The sequence below is a fragment of the Heloderma suspectum genome, chromosome 2 (assembly GCF_057233095.1).
Source record: "Heloderma suspectum isolate Gila_16-S chromosome 2, 16-S_ref, whole genome shotgun sequence".
NCBI lineage: Eukaryota > Metazoa > Chordata > Lepidosauria > Squamata > Helodermatidae > Heloderma > Heloderma suspectum.
In genome coordinates this window covers 299,575,261-299,599,063 of record NC_139459.1, presented here as the reverse complement: position 1 = coordinate 299,599,063, position 23,803 = coordinate 299,575,261, and the positions used below count along the sequence as shown (strand labels likewise).

The following is a 23,803-nucleotide window of genomic DNA, read 5'->3' as shown; positions in this document are numbered from 1 at the left end:
CTATCATTCTAAATAGACTGACAATTTTCCATACTGATTTGAATCATACACACTTACTGTCTCAGGGTTGTATCCAATATTAGTCTAACTTAAATCCCATTCATTGTAATAGGTCTACTGTAAGTAGGACTAACACTAGATAACACCCTCAATTCCCAGTCCACAAAATTAGCTTTCACATAACTTACCAATGATACATTATTAGGCCTTATTAATAATTTATCATTGGTGATGAAGACTTTTGTTTTGAAACACATATGGCTTATGTTGTGATATATTTTATAATACTAGGCCTATTAGGATTTTTATTATTTGTGTGTTACATGTAACTATTAGATTATGTAATAAAGGATCATGTACAGTGTTCATTTATGTATAAGTTTTTCCTTAAATCTGTTCCTGGTCAAAAATATATGTGCTATAAATCTACTCTTTACAAATTATGGGACTGAGTCAAAACACAGTTTGTGTTTTCGAACAAACTTTGCCCCTGTGAAATGCAGCCTTCATTTTGGTGATTGTTTTGTGGCCTTGCGAAAAAGGGTAGAAATGTTTGCCCATTCAAAATGAGGACAGAAAGCATTGCCATTCTTATGGCTTCCTGCAGCCAAATTCTATTTGCCAGCAGGTCTCTTCAGAGTGAGGGCAATACTTTCTGCCCTCACTCTGCTGGCTGCATGATGACATCATTATGCTGTGTGATCCCTGATTGGTAGGGTTGCCAGGAAAAATATGCCCATTTTTTTTGCTTAAACAATGGTGCTGAAACTGTAGATTGAGGAAAATATGAACAATATTTCTTCATTGCAAATATGCAATGAACAAACAGGCAATAAATGGAAAAAGTAAGTGTGATGTTCCTACCCGAGGTTCCACCTTTTCCCCAGCCTCCACTCTGAAACTGAGAAACAAACCGCTCAGGAACGCCTGCTTTCACTTTGGGACAGCTGTACCCACTGCCCCACAAGCTTCAGCCCTTTTACCTTCTCTGGGTTCCAGAGAAACTCAATATGCTCAATTGGTTCTCTCAACCCACTACAGGAGAAGTAACCAAGAAATGGATATAATAAAGGTAGCATAAAATCAAATAACATGTGGGAATTAGGATTTTAAAAAACAAATAAAAAATTATTTAAAACATGAAAAGTTATAAGTTATTATTATTCATTAATACTTGGTCCTAACTTCCCTACCCCTTCTAAAATCCTATACACAAACCCCGCTAACTAGATGTTGCTTCCACGATCCCGAAGGTCCTATCTGACTAACTGACAGCTCATCCTTTATGATTAATCCTTTATTTATCAATCCTTTATTTATCCTCAGAATCCTCACACACACTCAGGCCCCTCCCACCTTTCACTCACTCTCTGGCATACTATTAACCCTATCTTATTTGGGTTACATTTAACAATGCGAACACAAACATTAATACAACAGGCATACGTTACAGTAAGCAAAAGGGGTTTTATGAAACTTTTTGCACACCAAAACCCTGCCTTTTGGCCCTCTAAGAAATTATGAGATACTTTGTTTCATAAAAAGAGCCTTAGCCTTTTGTTTTGTTTCAAGCATTAAATAATTCACCAAAAAAGACCTGGTTATTCTAACTTGCTTCAGATACTTTCTTTTTTATATGTGTACAGCAAACCTTTCTTCCAGTTTGCAAATTAGCTAGCTGGAGCTATTTGCTAATGAACAGATAGGCATAGCATATCTGCAATGAAACTGACACTATGTTCCATGACTGTTTATCAGGGGCTGGTTATATTGAGGTCGAGGATAAAATTCGGAAGATCTTTTGGTAAAGATTAGGTTGTGGGATGGCCATATGGGACTCATATAAAACACATGCTCAAGTACATATTGGCTTCAACTTTGCCTCCATTTGTATTGTGTGGAATTACTCTCACCTTATTGTTTTTATTTCAGTTTTGGCTCTATATCTGAGCTTACTTATAATGGGCTGGCAGTTTTGTGATCAATGCATGGGAGATATTTGCCATTTTTACAAATCCCTTTTTTAAATGGTGTGCTTCTGAGTAAGTTGAATACTATGTTTCAGTTTTATCCTTTAATTTTTTTCTGAACTCCACCTTCACATTTTTGTGCATTCAGATTATTCATAACTTGCCATTCCTTCCTCCTTTGCTCTTCGTCTCCCCTTTAGACTGTAAACCTATGTACTGGGGCTACTTTTTAAAGAAATATCCATAAAGTATTAGCTAATTTTGAGTGTTTCACATATAATTAATGCTAATTATTATTAAAAGGTCACTAGAAAATTGTTCTATCAAGATAACAAATCTTACGAAGAAAAATGAGCTTGCTTTCTACTGTAAATATCCCACATGTGCACAGGAACACAGGAAGCTGCCTTATACTGAGTCAGACCCTGGGTCCATCTAGCGCAGTATTGTTGACACTGACTGGCAGCGGCTCTCCAGGGTTTCAGGCAGGATTCTTTCCTAGCCCTACCTGGAGAAGCCGGGGATTGAACCTGGGACCTTCATGTGCTCTATCACACTGAGATAATCGCATAATGCCTTTTGGATTTGATTCTAAAAGAATTCATTTCATGTGGTGAACTGAAATAAAACAGTGTGGGACTTGTAAGAAATATTTTCCTGTAACATGGGACTCTCTACTATTACAGCTTATAAATACTGTACTTTACTAATTTGGAGCACATGCATTAAGCATTATAAAGTTGTGATCAAAATCCACACTCTAGTTCTACATCCTCTTTTCTCCTCTTCTCTCAAACTGTAGCTGTGGGATAAATGGGATCACATTATGGCCTTGTAGTAGGCCCCTTCCAACCCTACTATACTATTCTATGATTATTGGTAAAGGTGGTTCAGCATCTTATAGTCACACACAAACACAACTTGTGTCCCCCAGTTAAATATTTGTTTTAGTACTTATGTTACTGAGAAAAACATGGGGCCATTTTGATAATGCCAATTGATATATGGATTTTTGACAACTGAATTTCCTCCTAATAAATGCCAGTTTTTAGATGACAGTTCTTTATTGTCATAAACAAAATTAAATCCTATTACACCTTTGTCTATCTTACAGCAGTGGGAATTCAGTTGTTCTGAATGTTGTGGGGTGTCTGTTTGAACCCATACAATTTCATGTGTGGAAAATGGTCCATTTGACCTGAATCACCACTACTCAGTCCAGTTTACAAAGAACAGGGGATGGGAAGGTGAGTTTAGGTATTCATCCTCCTGGGCCAGGCCTTTGGATCATGTGTGTTAACTACTGGTGAATATGAAGTCACATATGATCTGGGCATACATACAATTTTAATTTTCTTTCTTTCCCTTTTGGGAGGGGGAAAGATTGTGGAAATTAGGTAAATCATGCATACATGCAGATGCCCAGGTCACATGAGACTTTCCACCTCTTGAAGAAGGTGCATGCCATCACAAGGCATGTCCCTCTCCCCACCATGTGCAGACCATTTCCAGAAAGATGAATTCTTGAATGAACTCTGAACTGTAGGATGATGGCTTGAGCCACATATTCTGTCTAAATGTTAAGCTGTATCATAGGAGCTTATTTGCCATGGATTATCAGTTCCACAGCACCGCCGTAATATTTAAGTGTCCTCCCTACATAAAGCCCAGCTGTTTGGGTCCTGGCCAGGATTGGAGGTGACAGTGTTGTGATTGGTGCCATCCACATGGTTGCTGGCTGTGAAATATTACAGCAACACCATGAGGTGGACTCACAGAAAAGCAGCTTCCACGCAGCACTAGTGAAATGTTTAAAGGGCATGACAACCCTCATTTACATGTTAATAACATAAAGGGGGTCCACATGAAGGGCATCATGCCCCTGACATCCGCATGTTGAGCATGGACATCTGAGGTGGGGAAGTCTAAGCATTTAGACCTCTACGTTTGCAGGCTTCTCCAGCTCAGACATCTACACCCAATGGGGCTGTTCACACAACATGCTAACCCACACTCAGTGGTTGAGTGTGGATTGTTGTTAAATGACGGGTTGTTTGTTGAACTGTGGGTTAGTGTGTTGTCTGAACCCATGATATTTTCTGAAGGGTGGCTTGTTAACCACTCTGAACAACCCAACAACAAACCATGGGTTCTCAAGCTGGCTTGTTCGAGAAAAATAAGCCACAGTGCATGGCTAATAAGCCACCCTGTAGAAAATGTCCTGGGTTCAGACAACAGGCTAACCCACAGTTCAACAAACAACCCATGGCTCAACAACAACCTACACCCAACCACTGAGTGTTCTCATGTTGTGTGAACCCAGTCCCTATGTAGCTATTGGAGAGTGGGGTTGGGAAGCTGCACAACCTTGGGCTCTGGGCCAGCGGCATGGCTCTGCTGCTCCATTCGATGCATACACCTCCTTCTTGTGCTTAATGCATGAACAGAGGTACAGTCTGCCCTTGATTGGGAAGGAGCAGTATTGGAGGAGCATTGGCCTTTTGAATACTTTGAGTGTGAGATAGAGCTATGCAATAATGATAAAGAGTACCCATTCTTTAAAATGCTAATCATATGTGAACATAACTAGATTTACTTTGACTTGTTTGTTTCTCTTTTGTCTTGATGACTCTTCTCTGAACTCAGAAAGTAGTATGACATGGAAATTGCTGAAATGAATTGTTTTTTTTTTTTAATTGCAGATTGATCAACTGAAGCAGGAGCTTTCAAAGAAAGAATCAGAACTTCTTGCCTTACAAACTAAGCTTGAAACCCTTAGCAATCAGAATTCAGATTGCAAGCAACACATTGAAGTGCTTAAAGAGTCGCTTACTGCCAAAGAACAGAGAGCTGCCATACTTCAGACAGAGGTAAGGTATTTTATTAGCATCTAATGTAGTATAAATGTTTAGTGAATAGAGTGTGTCAGAATTAGAAATGATGTATTGGGTACAAGACTGTGCAGAAGACAAAATTTGACCTTTTAAAAATTGTTATAAAATAGTAAGATAGCTTGAGCAATTAGCTGATGCCAGGACCAGCCTGGTAATACTTGCAAAATATCTACTGAGTTTGATAGCAGGTGGGCTTTTGTTGGAATTGGAAACCAACAATCAGTGTACGCGCATATAATTTAATTTCTCCCTTGCTGCTAGTATTCAGTACAGTTGCTTTCAGTTATCTCTTTTATAATGCTGTTTTAGTTGTACATTTGGAATTGGCAAACAGTTCAGAAGAATGGACACATTTGTATAAAGAAAATAAACACTTGCCTGTCAGGAAAAAATGCATTAAGAGGAACATTACAGACTTCTGCAAGCTAGGGCCAAATGATACATTACATGGGAGATACGTAAAGTTTCATTTGGTAAAGCCTTCCCTCCCTTTATTCCAATCAAATTTGGAGCTCCCATAGCTTTTAAGGTTAACAACAACTATTACTACTTCTGCTGGGAGGCATGCATCACTTCTCACTTGGCCCTTAATTCTTCCCACCTGATAGAATTCATGGGACAAAAGGTTAACAATTGTTTAGCTCTTCTTAACTGTTGGAGAAGAAAGCCCTATTGTATACCACACGCTATACTGCATCCCCTTACAATTTACAAATAAAGGATGTTTAAGGGAGCAATCTTATTGGGATAGGCGGCCATCTGTGAACTCAGAGGCGACCGCCTATCCAATGCCTGGCGGGCAGAGCATGGGGGAGATCGTCTCCTCCGCGCTGCAGCCATCCTGCATTCATGTCTAGACGGACGATTTTGGCTGTCTAGCTGCGGGACTTCGGAGCATGGGGGGGAGGCTGGATGATGCATAGGAAGCACTGTACCAGCACTTCTGCACTAGCCATCCCTGCCCACCCTCAGAAACACCTCCCTTTGCCCCGCTGCACGCTGCTCTTCCACCCTACGAGGCAGTGGGGGTGGGGGCGGAGGCGGTTCCTGAAAACTGAACAATCCTATCGCCATCTAGCTGCTGTCTAGTGGCCCTAGGGTTGCGCCCTAAATAAAATCTAGAGGTTATAAATCTACTATCACTGGTGCAACAGAAACATCCCTAATTCAAAATACAGGTTTATTTGCACCATCACGATATTGACAAAAGAAAAATGAGCCTAACCTTTAAACCTGAAATAATTATACTGTCATGCTTTAAATCCTTTTGTGGCTGTATGTCATCTTTCAATTGCTCTGATCTTGATTATGATGAAGCATCCCACTTTACTGACTCTTAAAAAGTCTCAAATTTGTTATATTTGTCATTAGCAGGTGAACTCAATCACTTAGATGTTTAACTACTTAGATGTGATTTCCCCTTTATTTTAAAAATAAATAATGTAGGAAGGATGAGTGTCCCTTAGGCTCAACTAAATAAGAGTTCTGGATATTATCTTGTGTTCTCCATTAATATCTATGACAGTTGCAGTTAAAGTGGTAAAAACTGACACCATTTTAACTGAGAGTTCAGGATTGCCTCATGATGAACTGTTGGAGCTGAACCTGCATGATAAGATATTATTGTTCTTTTTGTTCCTTCTTTCCTGTTCCACTCTGTCTCATTTGCTCAATTACAAAAAGTTCAAAGGAACTTGATGCAATTTTTAAATTTAATTTTGTTTTGGTGTATATTTTTCCTTTAAAATAGGGTGCCTCTTATTAAAATATTGCACAAAACGTGCATAGAAAAAAGGGCTGGTGGTGTTAACCGGTGTTCAAGTGGCAGATTAATCAGATTAATTAATTGATTGACTGGTGAGTTCAGTTTTGATCAGTGAGAACAAATTTTAATTGATTGTTATTCTATTGTTACATTTTGTTATGGACATTATCGAAAACAAATAAATTAAACTGAACTGAATTGGTGAGACTCAGAAAAGGGTATACTTTTAAAAAGGCTGTTTTGATACTGGTATGTTGTTGTAATAGAGGATTATAAAGAAAATACTACCAATGGTCTTTTTTCCTGACGAGTGGTATATTTTGCTTATTGAAATGTAAGCTATCTTAATTTTATTTCATTATCTCAAAAAGGCACCTGTATAATGTAAATTCAGATAAAATAAGTCAAAGGGCAGATCAACTAAACTATTATCTAATCAACTGACAGTTCTAATAAATTGTTAAGACCTTATGATATTCGAAGCTGTGTTTATATTATGGCGGACACCTCATCGCCGCTATTCCTTTGAGTACTTACTGTCTCTAATACTCAAGAACCATGAAGATCTAGACACATGTCACAGGCTATGGCTCTTGTCAAGGCTGCACCCCTGCTGCATAGCTTGGCTGAGGGGGAGCATCCTTGTGCTTTAGGAGCCACTGGGGAAAGAAAGCCATTTCCCTACATTCTGCCCACCACTAAATCCCTGCACATGTAGCAGAAGGTCCTCACCAGGTCATGGAAGGCCAATAAATTGTGGACAAAGTGAGAGGTAGGATTGTTTGTTGCATTGTCTTTTCATCCATCATTCAAAGCTCAATGAACTTTTTTGCTCTGCTGATGGGCCTGTTGGAAACATTTTTCCTTTATTCTGTTTGCCACCCAGTGGAATGCAAGCTGATTTTGCCCCAGTATTTATCCGAACCAAATCAGACCCAACATTCAGTGAAGTCCTGTATCTCATTCACAGGCCATGCCTAACAATAACCAAGGGGGTGGGACCTGGAGGGCCCAAGGACCCATGGGCCAGATAGGGAACCTCTGCAGGCAGGATAAGGCCAGAGGTTCACCATCCCTTTACTAAAACATATTTTATTTAGCTTAACTCTGGCTTGTTTGTGCACCCCATCCTGTCCAAGCCAACTAACTATGGATTTTTTTTGTGGGGGACGGGAGGGGCAGGAAACTATGATCTGAAGCCATGGTTTTAAGTCTGCTGATATTAACTGTGGCTTGACATCCAAATTTGGTCTCTTAGCTTAATCCTAGTTCATTGTGTCGTTCCTCTTCTGCTGCCTGCCTAGCTACAGAGATGCAAAGGAAGAATGGCTAGACAACCAAACTGCTCACACAGCTCAGACACTCTCACTGGCACTTTCGCAGGCCTCGCTGTCCCTCTTCATTCACCCTCAACAGACTTGTTTCCTTGCCCACCAGCTTGCTAGAAGGTTTCGCTCTCCAGTCTGGCTGCCTAGCTCTGCAGCAACCTTGCAGTGGAAAGAAATGTGAAGGGATCATGGGCACTTTTACCCAAAGGATATATGTTACGACCATCTTTATTCTTAGGAAGTTATACCAGCAGTTCAACACATGCATCTACAATTTGATATAAAAGCTTCACCCTATGACCTCTACAGCCTTCCACTCACTTTCTGGTAAACTTTTTTCTGCAACAATCTATCCTGAAGTCTATCCTGAAAACCCAAGCTATTGCTACCACCTGTTCATCTACTAGCTTGTCCCTAAAGTTTTAGTACTGTGGGAAAAAATCCCCATGTGTCTTCACTGAAACAGTAGCCACAGCAGGAAAGACTTTTGTTGGGATAGTTGGGAGGAAAGAGTTAAGAAACAGAAGCTTTAGGACTGTGTTTTGCTTTAGGGACTTGCTCAGAGCAGCAGAAGACCTCAGAGGAGGAGAGCATTTATGTGCCATTTTTCTGCAGCCATCCAAAGTCAAGAAAACTGGTGATGTGGTGACACCTTCCCAGTCCTTGGATGACAGAAAACACTTTGTTTGATAGTCTGCAAGAGGGATCTTAGTTTCTTCAACAAACCATGGTTAAAGCAAACAATGACTTAGTGTTATGCTTGAATGTGGCTAATATCTATTAGTTTAGATTAGTTTATTAAGGGCGCAATCCTATGGGTTATGCCCTGGGTACTTGTAAGCCCCCGAACTCGGAGGCTTACAACTATCCTATGCAGAGAGGGAGGTACCTTGTGCCTCCCATGCTGCATTTGAGCTAGACAGTTGATTTCACATGCCTAGTGGAGGCTTTGAGGAGGGAAAGAGGCTGGGGTGGTAGGAAAAGGCATAAGCCAGCCGCCCCAGCCTCCTCCTCTCCCTGCCCCCAGGGATGCCTCCTTTCCTCCGTCTTCACGCTCCATTTACCAACTGCAGAGAGGTAGCTGGCATGGTTCACTCCATGCTGGCTGGGAGGGGGAGGGGGAGGGGAGCATGGTTTTTTGGCTCTGAGCCCTGTCTTCGAGTGCGAAGCCAGGAAAATGAAAAATGCTATGTTCTCCAGAAGCTGTCTAGGGGACATAGGATTGCTCCCTTCATTTATATATCACTTCACATAACTAAATGGAATCTTGAAGCAATTCACAAAAAAGAAAAAAAGATCACTTCCGCCACATTTTGAATGTCTGCCTTCATCCTCTGTCATGTGATAACTTCTTAGGACACCAGGATATTGGAATGAAACTGAATCCACTTAGAATGGGCACATTTGTACCTACAGTACCTACCTTATTACGCAATCTGATGAACCATGGTGTTGACTTATAAGAGAAAGCACAAATTCATGGGAAAGAAGACTCAATTAGCTACCTCAGTAAGCTTCAATTAAGTAGACAGAGATCGTTTCACCTGTGAGAAGTCGTTCCAAAACACAGAGGTGTCAAAACTTTAAGGATGCCCACTTTACAATTGTCCCCACTTGTACTTTGGCTGAAGTTTGACTTCAGATAATTGCTTACTAAGGTGTGAAAGCATTTGGTTAGATGAATATTTTTGTTTATTTAATTTTGTTTTACCCTACATCTCCCACTGTTGAAATGGTTTATGAGATATTTAAAATGTATTAGTACTATAGTAGGAGGTGAATGCAAATATTGTATGAAAAGAAAGAAATACAAGCAAATTATGTGGAGTTTTGGTTATAGACTACCAAAATAATGTATTGGGAATACTCTGAAGGACGCTTGCCTTTCAGCGAAGGATTTGCTGGTGGTGGTAAGGTACAACTTCCATGAACAGAAAAGGTAGCTAATGGCTTGTAATATAACAGCGAAAAGAGGAGGAAGTGTCTAACTTTTCATTCAAGTCAGGATATCTAATAGGAAGGCTGTATATAAACATGATTCCTATTACAAAGTCTTCAATGATAAGAGAGGTTTGGATGTGGTAGATTGCACCTTATTTGAGATTTGTATGCACCTTCCAATTTTACAGCTATATTAAACGGAATGCCCTTTTAAGCTACATGTTCTATAAAAAACAGCATTAATTTATAATAAGAATAATTTGTAATATTATGACAATATTAACAGTGAATATAATTATATTTATGATAAATGATTATCATATTTATTCAAAATAATACTGGCGTTTTGATAACTAAGGGCGCAATCCTATGCATGTTTACACTGAAAAATGTCCTACAATTCCCAGCATTCCCCAGCCAGCATGGGGAATGCTGAGAGTGTAGGTTGAAGGACTTTTTTTCTGTGTAAGCATGCATAGGATTGTGCCTTAAAGATGGTATAAAAGTCTTTAGTCTTCTGCGCTGAAACTTAGACTGCATTTTGAGCAATTTATGTCACACTTACATAATTAAATAGCCTAATAAATTGATGTCGCTTTGAAGCACAGCATGCTACTTTTACTTTATATGTTCCATTGAGGGCTAGGTGATTTTCATCCTATGCTTTGAACTAAGTAGCGTGAGCCTAATGATTTTATCAGACAGCATCACAAAGAGCTTTCTTTTCTATCTTTAAGACTTCTTTGTAAAAGGAAATGGAGAAAGATTCTTAATGATGTCCACTTCATACAGGAAGCAATTTGGTTAAAATTAGCTGTAATTGTTCATGTGCAAGAGCTATTTGGCAGCAGAACTGAATACATTAAAGGCACCTTTTTCTGGGGGATCAGATGGAAATGAGAGCCTCCATATGTGTAATAGGTTAATACGACGCTTAGGCTTAATTCAGTGGTGCTCATTTCAGAACAGAGTAGAAAGCAAGAATTCCAACATAAAGCAACTACATAGCTGTATTAACGGGTGTACATTAATTTTGTAGTTTTCTGAAATTTTATTAGTAAATAATAATACATCCTCAAAGAGGAGCATGGTTTGTTAGCTCTAAAATAATGTTGTGCCACTCACGGATTCAAATGAGTTCAGATTTCTATGAATCCAGCCTCAGCGGACTGCCTTTTTCGGAGTCATGTGAATTCCCCAGGCTTTTAGACCATTCGTTGACTTTTTGCTAGAATTTGCGCAAATGTGCATTTGCAAACAAGAATGACATTCTCATACAAAAATCCAATTCCATCAGTGAGTGGATGACAGAACAAAAGATGCCTGAGAATGCGAAACACATATAGGATGGGTTTAACAAAGTCTGTACTTCCGTACCTTCAGACCCCACTTTTTTTTACAAACATTTTCCCTTTGTAGACAAGTTTCAGCATCCATCATCATCACCACCACCTCACCACCACCACCACCACCACCACCATTATTCCTGTTAATAGTTTGAATAGCATTGGGTGCAATCCTGGGAACTGACCTCAGAGCCCGCACTCCGAGGTCGGTTCTTTGAGAACTGACCTCCACCCCCTCCTGTACTGCCTTGTAGGCAGTGCAGAATGCCCCCGTGCTCTGTGCTCAGAAGAGGAGTGCAGAGTGGAGAAAACGGGGCGTTCCTGGGGGCATGCTGGGGTGAGGAGGGCGGAAGTGCCATTCCGATGCTTTCTATGCATCATCTGGCATCCACCACCAGCCCTGTTCCCCCTTCCCGCAGCTAGAGAGCCGAAATCAGCTGTCTAGCTGTGAGTGCAGGGTGGCTGAAGTGCGGAGAGGACAATCCCCTCCTTGCTGCTCCTGCCCTGCATTGGATAGGTGGCCGCCTCTGAGTTTGGAGGTGGCCGCCTGTCCTGATAGGATTGTGCCCTTAATGGCCATCCTGTGCCTTTTGGTATGGCAGCAAAAGTAGGACACTCATGGACAGTGTAAGTTACAAACTTCTTGGGGTACTCTGCAAGCATGCAGAAAAATATTAGCTCATAAACAAAAAGTGTGTGTGTGGGTGGGGGGTGGGGAATCAAATGGCCCTAAGAGGACTGAGCCCAGTCATGGTCTTACAGGGGACACTGTACACTGAAGCCAGTTGAGGTTGAGGATCAGATCCGTATGAATCAGCTTTAAGTGTTGGGGACTTAAAGAACCAATTATCACTTGACTTTTTATATTCCAGATCTACTACTCTGGCTCCCCAAAAGTCTCCTGCTCATTCTTGCTTGTTGCGCCTTATACCTTGAACTTTTTTCCAGAACATCCACATGATAACATCCTAAAACCCCCTCCTGAATATCTAGCTTTTTTATGAAGCCTTTAGTTTAACGCATTACTCCACGTTCCCCACTAAAACAAAGCCTAGAGGTGTGTCTAATCACATTTGCTCATGTCCATACCTTCTTACCCTTGCTTCTCTCTTGCCTCTGTTGACTCTCTATTGCCAGAATTTTAGATTGCAAGCTCCCTGAGGGAGGAACCCATTTTTTTATTCATATTGTGTTCCTCTGTAAAGTCTTATGCACATTGATGACACTAAATCAGCCAATAACTAATCTTAAGGGCGTATTTATATTTGTTGACTTCTGTTAATGTTTAAAGGTCTGATTTCAGAAATATTTAAAGATGAAGAATTGTTAAAGAAACTTTTAGTGGAGCAGCTATGTCCACACTAGCAGCTTTCTAATATCTATTGTCTTACTAAGGTCAGTGGCATAACATTTCAAACTATATATTGACCTAAAAAGTTAGTGTATGACTTTTGTTGACAAGTAACAAAAGCTTTAACAGAAAGATATTCTTCTCTCTTTCACTGGCTGTCATGATGTCCAGGCTGGAAAATGATTTACTGCCAGTCATTATGAGGTTCGCTGCCTCTGCTGCCTGCATTTCATTTTGTCCCATGTTGAGGGTGCACATGATGGCATTGCTGAACTTTGCAAACGTATATACAGTTTGTTTTGATTCTTTATTAATGATGGGAAAACCCTAAGGTCATACAAAAATAAACCAAAGTCCTTCTACTCCAGCTACAGTACATTGAAAATATCATTATGCTCTATGGACCATTGGGAAAGGAAAGATATTACAGTAATGGGAGCCCCTTTTTGTTCGGTAGAACCTTTTCCCACACATACTGTCTTTTAAAATATGACTTTGAGTTGCTGTTACATAAGGAGAATTAAATCAAATCCATATTTTTTAAAGAATGCATGTGTAGACATTTATTATTTCTACATTAAAGTTAGTGCTGATCCATAATATGGAACAATGTGGGATTTTCCAGGGAAATTGATGAGCCAGCTAACGTGATTGGCATTGCGTTAAAGCAGTTTACTCTAGTGCAACATAATTTATCTTAGCAGTTGTGCCCTGTTGGATACTGCCCTATATTTCTGGTATTACTATGTACAGTGACTGGATTTTTAATTTGTGCACACATTATCAGGAATTATCTTATATGACTTAATGTTAAAGCAAGCCAAGCAGGAAGTTTATTGAAGCACACTTTCAGTTTGTAAGGAGTTCTTGACCTAGAATCATAGAATAGTAGGGTTGAAAGGGGCCTACAAGGCCATCGAGCCCAACCTCAATGCTCAATGCAGGAATCCAAGTCAGAGCATCCCTGACAGATGGCTGTCCAGTCTCGTCTTGAACGCCTCCAGTGTGAGAGAGCCCACTACCTCCCTGGGTAACTGGTTCCATTGTCGTATTGCTCTAACAGTCAGGAAGTTTTTCCTGATGTTCAGCTGGAATCTGGCTTCCTGTCACTTGAGCCCATTATTCCATGTCCTGCACTCTGGGATGATCGAGAAGAGATGCTGGCCTTTCTGTCTGTGACAACCTTTCAAGGACTTGAAGAGCGCTATCATATCTCCCTTAGTCTTCTCTTCTCAAGGCTAAACATGCCCAGTTCTTTCAGTCTCTCTTCATAGGGCTTTGTTTCCAGTACCTCTTTTTATTTAGTATAGAGCCAGCTCTTCAAGCAACACAAACCCAATTTGGCAGGTGTGTTGCTTGAATGTAAATGAACTGAAAAATCAGTAGCTGTCTAAAAGGAAACTCTGTGCATTCTAAATACAGTCTTGCCAGCCAAATTTGGTTGATGAGAACAATACAGTAAGTCTGTAACTCAGTACTGATGTACTGAATGCTTTTGCATTAAAATTTTTTAAAAAATGAAACTGAGGTGGAAAGGTCATTATGATAGATGTCCAGTATATTCATTTTAAAGAAATAATCTTTTTGAACATAGATTGGGCTACAGATAGTAGCTACTTTACTATTATTTGTAGTAAAAAGTATAGACAGGAGAAGACAGTATATAATTCCTAGCGCAAAATTAAGCATCTTTCTTTCATTTAGTGTTGGGTAATTTTTCTGTCAGTTCACAAAGACATGTTCATCATGTCATGACATGGGTGCATATGCATGTGCAGCAGGAACCACTGGGGCTAGAACCTGGATTTTTTCGATCTGCAGTCTTCTGCCCCATGTGATGAGCTACTCAAGGTTGCAAGACAGACAATTCCCTAGTTATAATGTGCTCTTAGTCTCTAGGGAAGGGATGGAAAATGAGTGGCGCTCCAGATGTTGTAGGAGTGCAACTCTCAGCAGCCCTTACCACTGGCTGTACTGGCTAGGGCTGATGGGAGTTGTAGTCCAACAACAACAGGAGGGCCACGCTCTAGGGTAACTCCACCCATCCAGGCAGCCCAGTACTGGAACCTGTACTTTTTAATTTGATCTGGAGTTAGGGAAGAGCAGTGAAGTGGCCAAATTTGCAGATTATACCAAATTATTCACTGTGGTAAAACAAAATGGGGTTGCAAAGAGCTACAAAAGGATCTCTCTAGGCTGGGGAAATAGGTTCCACAAATGCAGTTCAATGTTAGCAAGTGTAAAGTGAGGCACATTGGGGCAAAAATTGTACCTTCATGTATACACTGATGGGATCTGAGCTGGTGGTGACTGATCAGAAAAGAGATATTGGGGTCATTGTGTACAGGTCAATGAAAACTTCAAATCAGTGTGCAGCAGCTATCCAAAGGGAAATTCCATATGACATGCAAGCATACACATGTTCAGTGTTTCCCCGTCTAAGGGACCTTTGAATGTTGGTTGTAGCACATATTGGCAGAGGTGAGCCAATGATGCACACACACACACACACACACACAAGTCTCTTAAAAAACAGGAGAATTTTATTAAACCCAGAAGGATTAAAATATACACAATAATTACTCTTGGGAATTAGGTGGTTGGCAAAAGGTGCTATATGAACTCCAGAATGGGCTGAATTAGTTTATATATAATAAACAAGCCTACATATATTAAGCAAATGAAACAAAAGGCAGAATGAATAGCATAGATCGAAGCTGGGCAGAAAGTAGGGCTCCAGATGTTTGGGACTTCAACTCCCATAAGCTTCTGCCATCATGGCCAATGGTCAAGAATGCTGGGAGTTGAAGTCCCAAACACCTGGAGATATACCTTCTGTCCACCCTGATCATTTGCCTTTTGTTTCATTTGCTTAATATGTATAGGTTTGCTTGTCATATACGAACTAATTGAGTCCATTCTCTTGGCATAGATATCCATGCACTGGTTTCAAGTGGTGGGGAAATTGGAAGGAAGACTAGGCCATAGGCATGCATGGACCATCTGGGTCAGACTGGATTGGGTAGAATCTAATCAAAATGGGGTGGTGCTAAAACTGCAGTGTGTGAGATTGGGGAAATCCCTGTCCAACTACTATACTTTTCAGAAATTATGCCATGCCTGGGGGGAATCACTCTGTGCCTGAGCTGCATATGTATCTACGTTTTTGATTGCTGTTCCCTATCTAATTATGGGACACTTAATCCAGTGCTGCTTGGTCAGATGGTGTTGCTAAATCTGAGGCCTAGTGAGTGACCAGATTTTGATGCCGGCATGGCAAAATCGCTTGCTGAATACCTTGTCATTCAGCTGGTCCTGTAAATTCTCAATGCCTTGACTTACTCCATGCTAGGCTGAATTTATTAAAGTGACTGTACTATATCCTTTCAACTACTGGGGTGGGATGTCTTATATGCTATGCACCAAACAGCTTGCCAAGAGGGTCAAGCTACACTATACATTAAATATGTAGCATTTAGCTGACCCCCTCTTTGTTTTTTTATTCCCAAGTAAGTGTGTGGGACCCAGATCCAAATTGGAACTACTGTGCATAGGTAAGGGAGGTTTAAACCTTCTCCCTACAGCTCTTGGTTGCCTCAAATTTGCTTTAAAATACCCTCTGTTGCTAGTCTTACATACTTGTATTCAAAATAGATTATATATTTAGAAAAATAGTGAAAGTTCAGCCCCATTCTGATATAACTTACATTCAGTTATGGAATTTCCTACCACAGGATGGAGTGATGACCACCAGCTTAGATGACTTTAAAAGGGGATTAGACATATTCATGGAGGATAAGGCTATCAATGGCCAGAGGGTACTTTTGCAAGCATATCCTTCTTGTGGGCTTCCCAAAGGCATCTGGTTGACCACTACAGGAGCAGAATGCTGGACTAGGTTGATCTGATCCAGCATGATACTTCTTACGTTGTTATGAATTAAAGAGAAGCATATGATTTTGTAACACTGGCTAGAAGTTATAGTACATTTCTCTGCCTTGTGTTTTAAACAGAAATGACATAGTTCTATATAAACTTGTATTCCTAGATTGATATTGTTCAGAGGGACTGCCAGCCTGAAATAATTAGGCAAATAGCTCTTCAGAAACAACTTCATTGAAACATGTTTGTATGACCTTTTACTATATAAACAGCTTTGACAGCATTTTACTAAAAAGCGGTTAAATGTTAAAAAAAAACCTTCAAAATAAACAAAAAAAATGTTGGTGAGTCAGTAACTATTCCCATAGATTTTTAAATGGTTAATAATTTGTAATCCTATTGTACTGTCTCTCTTATACAAACAGGTACAGGGTTTCCTTGTTAATTCAACATATTCTGGGGGAAATTCTGAAACCTTGATGATATTTTAAGGAATGGCATGTAAGGATGTCATAAGTACACAAATCATCTCTTGACATAGATGTTAAAGTTAACTTGTCGTCACTACTACTCCAATATTTTTGAGTTAAGCACACACCAGAGAACTTCAGCTTCGTCTTTTTAGCTATCCATCTTCTTGCAGATCTACAGGGCTCTCAACATCTGTTTAGTGGGAATTATGTCTTTAGTATAGGCTACTGGCAGTGGCAGGATTGTGTGTCTTACACAATTTTGCAATTGCACCATGCAAGAACAGAATTTAGTAGTGGGTACAACATTTAGCAGCCTGAGAATCTTGGGATGTATTTATGTTGCATTTCTATCTTTCTTTCATGGTGCTTGTAGGCCTTATGGTTGTGAAGATGCCTAGTGTGGAGCATCAGCTAGACCATGGGGTTTGGATGTGGGAAACCCAGATTCAAATTCCCACATAGTTGTAAAGCTCATTGGGTAGCTCTTGGTCAAATCAGTTTCTCTCAACCTAATGTACCCAAAGCAGCACTTTGAGCTCTTTACAGACAGGGTGGATACAAAGTAAACAATTAAGCCTTGATTGATTGATTGATTGATTGACTGATTGACTGTTAGACATGTATGGGTGATTTGATCAGGGAAGCAGTGTATCCTCTTCCCAACCTAAATTGCTCAAGGTGCTGTTACTCTGAGGAAGGGAGAATACAGTCATCTGTATCATGTCTGTATTCTCCCCCTCAGTGCAGAAGAAATAGGAGCTGGGGGTAATTTAGATCGGGAAACACTGCAGGAGGAAGTGTTAAATGCCCCCAAACCCCACACCACTTCTCCAATCAAATGACTAGTCCTCCACAGCTGCATTGAGTAAAAACAAAACACCAGGTAGTTGGAAGATCAGACGGATCTCCAATCATAAAAGATAGCTTGACCCTTCGACACATTTGACTACAATATGAAAGGCTCTGGTAACTTGATGGGGATTGTAACTAGTATGGATTTCTTCATTTTTAGTTTGTACCAACAAAGAGTTTTCTGTGGGTTAATCTAACCGAGCCATATGAATATATCAAATGTAATAGTGTGCTTTCATGTCTTCAAGCAAGGAAAAATAGGAGTGTAGGCAAAGAGCTTTTCTGATGCCGATAGACTGCCTCACAACTTTTCCATGATGAGTCAGTTGGGCAGCCTGAAGGCTCTAGTAAATAAAAAGTCTGTGGACTGCCTGGCACTAACATGCGGGAACAATTTTCTTAGTTTTCAGTTGCTGTGGGAAGAAATTACAGTTGTTGAACATAGTGAGCTATGAAAGTTGTGGTCATATACTGCAGAAGAAGTTGTAGTAAACTGCTACTGTGCACAATAACACCTTGTTAAAAATGCTGTTTTTGTTCAAGCAGTGTTTGTTGAAAGGAGACACAAGTTAATGAGTAGCCTCTTTATTAAAATAATAGCTTTTATTACACATGAACAGTATAGAAAATCTTCAACAGTAAAGTGCTAATTCACCCTTGCTGTATTTGTTCTATAATAAATTATCAAACCTCTTTGAAAAGTGGTCTAATTTTTCTTGTAACCATGGGAAGGATTAGTTTTTAACAAAATAATTGATTCAACAATAAACATCCTTGGTATTTTCCTCTTCATTATGTTACTTATTCATATCAGATGAGATCTCTCAGATCCATCTCTCTTTTAATTATTGATAGCTTTCACTTCAAGTATATTGAACTCAACATTCACATTCTAGACAGAGCTGGATCTACATTTTTGTTAAATATCTGAATATGAAAACATACCTGTGGAATGATTGCATGCTTATTTGTGTTTTAACTTAAGCAGTTCATTCTAGCAGTACATTAAGAAAAGTATTGTAGCAGTTTTAAAAATAATACATTTAACAGAGCAAGAGGGAAGCCACAAGATATGGCTTGTTAATCGCTATTCCAGGGATGTTGAACGTGTGGCTCTCCAGATGTTTTTGGGCCACAACTCCCATAATAGTTCACTATTGTCTACGTTCGCTAAGGCTGATAGAAGTTGCTGTCCCACAACATCTCGTCCTCACCCCTGCTCTATTCTGTATAGTATTATTTCCCACTCTGAACACTTCCCCAACCTTTACCCCTAGGGTAGCATCCTGGTGTCCTCCAGATGTGTTGGACTACAACTCCCATCTGACATTGAACATGCTGGCTGGGGCTTATGGTAGTTGTAGACCAACACATCTGGACTACAGGTTGCCTACCCCTGCTTTCACTCCATTTGAACATATTTAGATGAACATGTTTGATTGTGAGTATATTTGAACAAGGTGACAAATCGGGGAATGCCATTTTCTGGTGGTGGAGCATGGTTACAATTTGAGTAACTGGCCTACCTTTTGTTTTATTTATTTACTTACATACTTACTTACTTACATCATTTACAAACTGTTCTACATCTAAAAAAGATTCCTGAGCAGTGAACAATGAAGGGGGGGGGAAATAAAATAATATAAATATTTCAAATGAAGTTATACCTATAAAACCATGGCTGGTCATTCAGGAAAAGCTTGTCTAAATACAAATGGTTTTAGCAAATGCCGAAAAGAAGCAACGTTGATGGCTGCCTGACATCAGCTGGCAAAAAATTCAACAGAGAGGGAGCCAGTAATCTAGAAGCTCTGCTCCCAAGTGGACTGTAGAAGGGCCTCAGATCCATGCACAACCACCAAGAATACCTCATCTGATTACCTCAATGACCAGGCAAGTTGATAAGGGAGAAGGTGCACTCTCAAATATTCTATTGTTTAGGTCCCAAGTTGTTTAGGGCTTTATAAACTGGTAACAACATCTTAAACCTGGCCCAGTAGCAAATAGGCAGCGAGTACAGTTCCCCCACCCCTTCATGGATCACTGCCTTGTTGTGGTGAAGGGGCTTGCGTAACTCAGTGAAGCCATAAGCTATGCCATGCAGGGCCACCCAAGATGGACAGGTCATGGCAGAGAGTTCTGACAAAATGTGGTCCACTGGAGAAGGAAATGGCAACCCACTCCAGTATTCTTGCCAAGAAAACCCCATGGAACGTATCACAAGGCTAAAAGATATGACGCCGGAAGATGAGCCCCTCAGGTCGGACGGTGTCCAATATACTACTGGGGAAGAGCAGAGGGAATTTCCAAGTAGCGCCAGAAAGAGTGAAGCGGCTGGGCCAAAGCCGAAAGGACGCTCAGCTGTGGATGTGTCTGGTGGTGAAAAGAAAGTCCGATGCTGTAAAGAACAATATTGTTTAGGAACCTGGAATGTCAGATCAATGAATCAAGGTAAGCTGGAGGTGGTCAAACATGAGATGGCAAGATTGAACATCGACATCTTGGGAATCAGCGAACTAAAATGGACAAGCATGGACAAATTTAATTCAGGTGACCATTATATCTACTACTGTGGGCAAGAATCCCTTAGAAGTAATGGAGTAGCACTCATAGTCAATAAAAGGGTGGGAAAAGCAGTACTGGGGTACAATCTCAAAAACGATAGAATGATCTCAGTACGAATCCAAGGCAAACCATTCAACATCACAGTAATTCAAGTCTATGCCCCAACCACTGAGGCCGAAGAAGCTGAGGTTGATCGGTTCTATGAAGACCTACAACACCTTCTAGAACTAACACCAAAACAAGATGTCCTCTTCATCATAGGGGATTGGAATGCTAAAGTAGGAAGTCAAGAAATCACTGGGATAACAGGCAGGCATGGCCTTGGTGTACAAAATGAAGCAGGACAAAGGCTAATAGAGTTTTGCCAAGAGAACACACTGATCATAGCAAACACTCTTTTCCAACAGCACAAGAGACGACTCTACACATGGACATCACCAGATGGTCAATATCGACATCAGATTGATTATGTACTTTGCCACCAAAGATGGAGAAGCTCTATACAGTCAGTAAAAACAAGTTCTGGAGCTGACTGTGGCTCAGATCATGAGCTTCTTCTTGCAAAATTTCGGCTTAAATTGAAGAACGTAGGGAAAACCACTAAACCATTCAGGTATGACCTAAATCATATCCCTTATGAATATACAGTGGAGGTGAGGAATAGATTTTAGGGATTAGAACTGATAGACAGAGTGCCTGAGGAACTATGGACGGAGGTCCATAATATTGTTCAGGAGGCAGCAACTAAATCCATCCCAAAGAAAAAGAAATGCAAGAAAGCAAAGTGGCTGTCTGATGAGGCTTTACAAGTAGCTGAGGAAAGAAGGGAAGCGAAAAGCAAAGGAGAAAGGGGAAGATATATCCAACTGAATGCAGAGTTCCAGAGAATAGCAAGGAGAGACAAGAAGGCCTTCTTAAATGAACAATGCAAAGAAATGGAGGAAAACAACAGAATGGGAAAGACTAGAGATCTCTTCAAGAAAATTGGAGATCTCAAGGGAACGTTTTGTGCAAAGACGGGCATGATAAAGGACAAAGAAGGCAGGGACCTAACAGAAACAGATGAGATTAAGAAGAGGTGGCAAGAATACACAGAAGAACTATACAGGAAAGATCTTCATGTCCCCGATAGCCATGATAGTGCGGTCACTGAACTTGAGCCAGACATCCTAGAGAGTGAAGTCAAGTGGGCCTTAGGAAGCATTACTAACAACAAAGCTAGCGGAGATGACAGTCTTCCAGCTGAGCTATTTAAAATCCTAAAAGATGATGTTGTTAAAGTGCTGTACTCAATATGCCAACACATTTGGAACACTCAACAGTGGCCACAAGACTGGACAAGGTCAGTTTACATTCCAATTCCAAAGAAGGGCAGCGCCAAAGAGTGTTCAAACTACCGTGCAATTGTTCTCATTTCATATGCCAGCAAGGTGATGCTCAAAATCCTACAAGCTAGGCTTCAGCAGTTTGTGAACCGAGAACTACCGGAAATACAAGCTGGGTTTCAAAGAGGCAGGGGAACTAGAGATCAAATCGCCAACGTTCGCTGGATCATGGAGAAAGCAAGAGAATTCCAGAAAAATGTCTATTTCAGCTTCATTGACTACGCTAAAGCCTTTGATTGTGTGGATCACAACAAACTGTGGCAAATTCTTAAAGAGATGGGAGTACCAGACCACCTTACCTGTCTCCTGAGAAACCTGTACGAGGGTCAGGAAGCAACAGTAAGAACTGGACATGGAATCACTGATTGGTTCAAAATTGTTGTTTTGTGAGGATTGGGTTGTCAGGATAAAATGGAGTGGAGGGTGAGGATAATGTAAGCCGCCTTGGGTTCCTTGAAAGAGGAAAAAAGGTGGGATATAAATGCAATAAATAAATAAATAAATAAAATTGGGAAAGGAATATGACAAGGCTGTATATTGTCACCCTGCTTATTTAACTTATATGCAGTGTACATCATGAGAAACGCCGGGTTGGATGAATCACAGGTCAGAATTAAGATTGCTGGGAGAATTATCAACATCAGATACGCAGACAATACCACCCTAATGGCAGAAAGCGAAGAGGATCTAAAGAGGGTGAAAGTGGAGAGTGCAAAAGCTGGTCTGAAACTCAACATTAAAAAAACAAAGATCATGGCATCTGGCCCCATCACTTCCTGGCATATAGAAGGGGAAGAAATGGAAGCAGTGACAGATTGTATTTTCTTGGGCTCCAAGATCACCGCAGACGGTGACTGTAGCCATGAAATTAAAAGACGCTTGCTCCTTGGGAGGAAAGCTATGGCAAAGCTAGACAGCATAGTAAGAAGCAGAGACATCACCTTGCCTACAAATGTCCGTATAATTAAAGCTATGGTTCTCCCAGTAGTAACGTATGGCTGTGAGAGCTGGACTATAAGGAAGGCTGAGCGCCGCCGCTGAAGAATTGATGCTTTTGAACTATGGTGCTAGAGAAGACTCCTACGAGTCCCCTGGACTGCAAGGAGGTCCAATCAATCCATCCTAAAGAAAATCCACCCTGACTGCTCATTGGAAGGACAGATACTGAAACTGAAGCTCAACTATTTTGGCCACCTAATGCAAAGAGAAAAGTCACTGGAAAAGACCCTGATGCTGAGAAAGATTGAAGGCAGAAGGAGAAGGGGACGGCAGAGGATGAGATGGCTAGATAGCATCACTGATGCAATGAATATGAACTTGAGCACACTCCGGGAGAGAGTGGAAGACAGGAAGGCCTGGCGTGCTATGGTCATTGGGGTCACGAAGAGTTGGACACGACTGAACGACTGAACAACAACAACATTTCCCCCAGCAACCATGTTACATGCTGAAAAGGTGAAGCATTCTTCACCAGCTGCAGCTTCCAAACCAACCTTAGGGTCAGCATCACACTGAGGGCATTGCAGTAATCCAGTCTTGAGGTTACTAGAGCCTGTACCACTGTGGCCAAGCTATCCCTGTCCAAGAGAGGTCATAGCTAGTGTACAAGCTGAAACTGGTAGAAGACATTCTGAGCTGCCGTGGCCACTTGGCACTAGGGATGGACAAACCATCCGGGGCAGGGGAGCTCGACAAGCTGACCCCGCAGCTCGTGCAGCTCGTGCCCGCTCAGAGAACTTCCTTGCTCGCTCCGCCTGCCCGCGAGCTGTGCGAGCTGCCCCTCTTCCTCGCGCCAACTGTCAAAGGTTGGTGCAGGGAAGAGGGGCCTTGGCGCAGCCAGCGTGCGGCCTCTTGCCCTGGCCTCTAGCAGGTTGGGGGAGGGAGAAGAGGATAGGTGTCTCCTTCTCCCCGCCCCCAACCTGCTACAGAGGTGGCGGCAAGGGACAAGCTGGTCGTTTTCCTTAAGGCCAGGAAAACTTACGGAAAACGACCAGCCTTCCCCGTGCCACTGCCACTGTAGCAAGGATGGGAGAAGGTGGAGAGGCGCTGCC

At 41.0% G+C, this 23,803-nt stretch overlaps 1 protein-coding gene across 1 annotated transcript in view; it reads left to right on the top strand.

Annotated features, from left to right (window-relative positions):
• The window catches only part of ERC2 (ELKS/RAB6-interacting/CAST family member 2), a 705,044-nt gene that overhangs the window by 263,996 nt on the left and 417,245 nt on the right, over positions 1-23,803 (top strand). Inside the window, exon 7 of the mRNA XM_084832475.1 lies at positions 4,673-4,840. Within this exon, the coding sequence (XP_084688601.1) occupies positions 4,673-4,840 (168 nt within the window). The remainder of the gene's footprint in view (positions 1-4,672; positions 4,841-23,803) is intronic.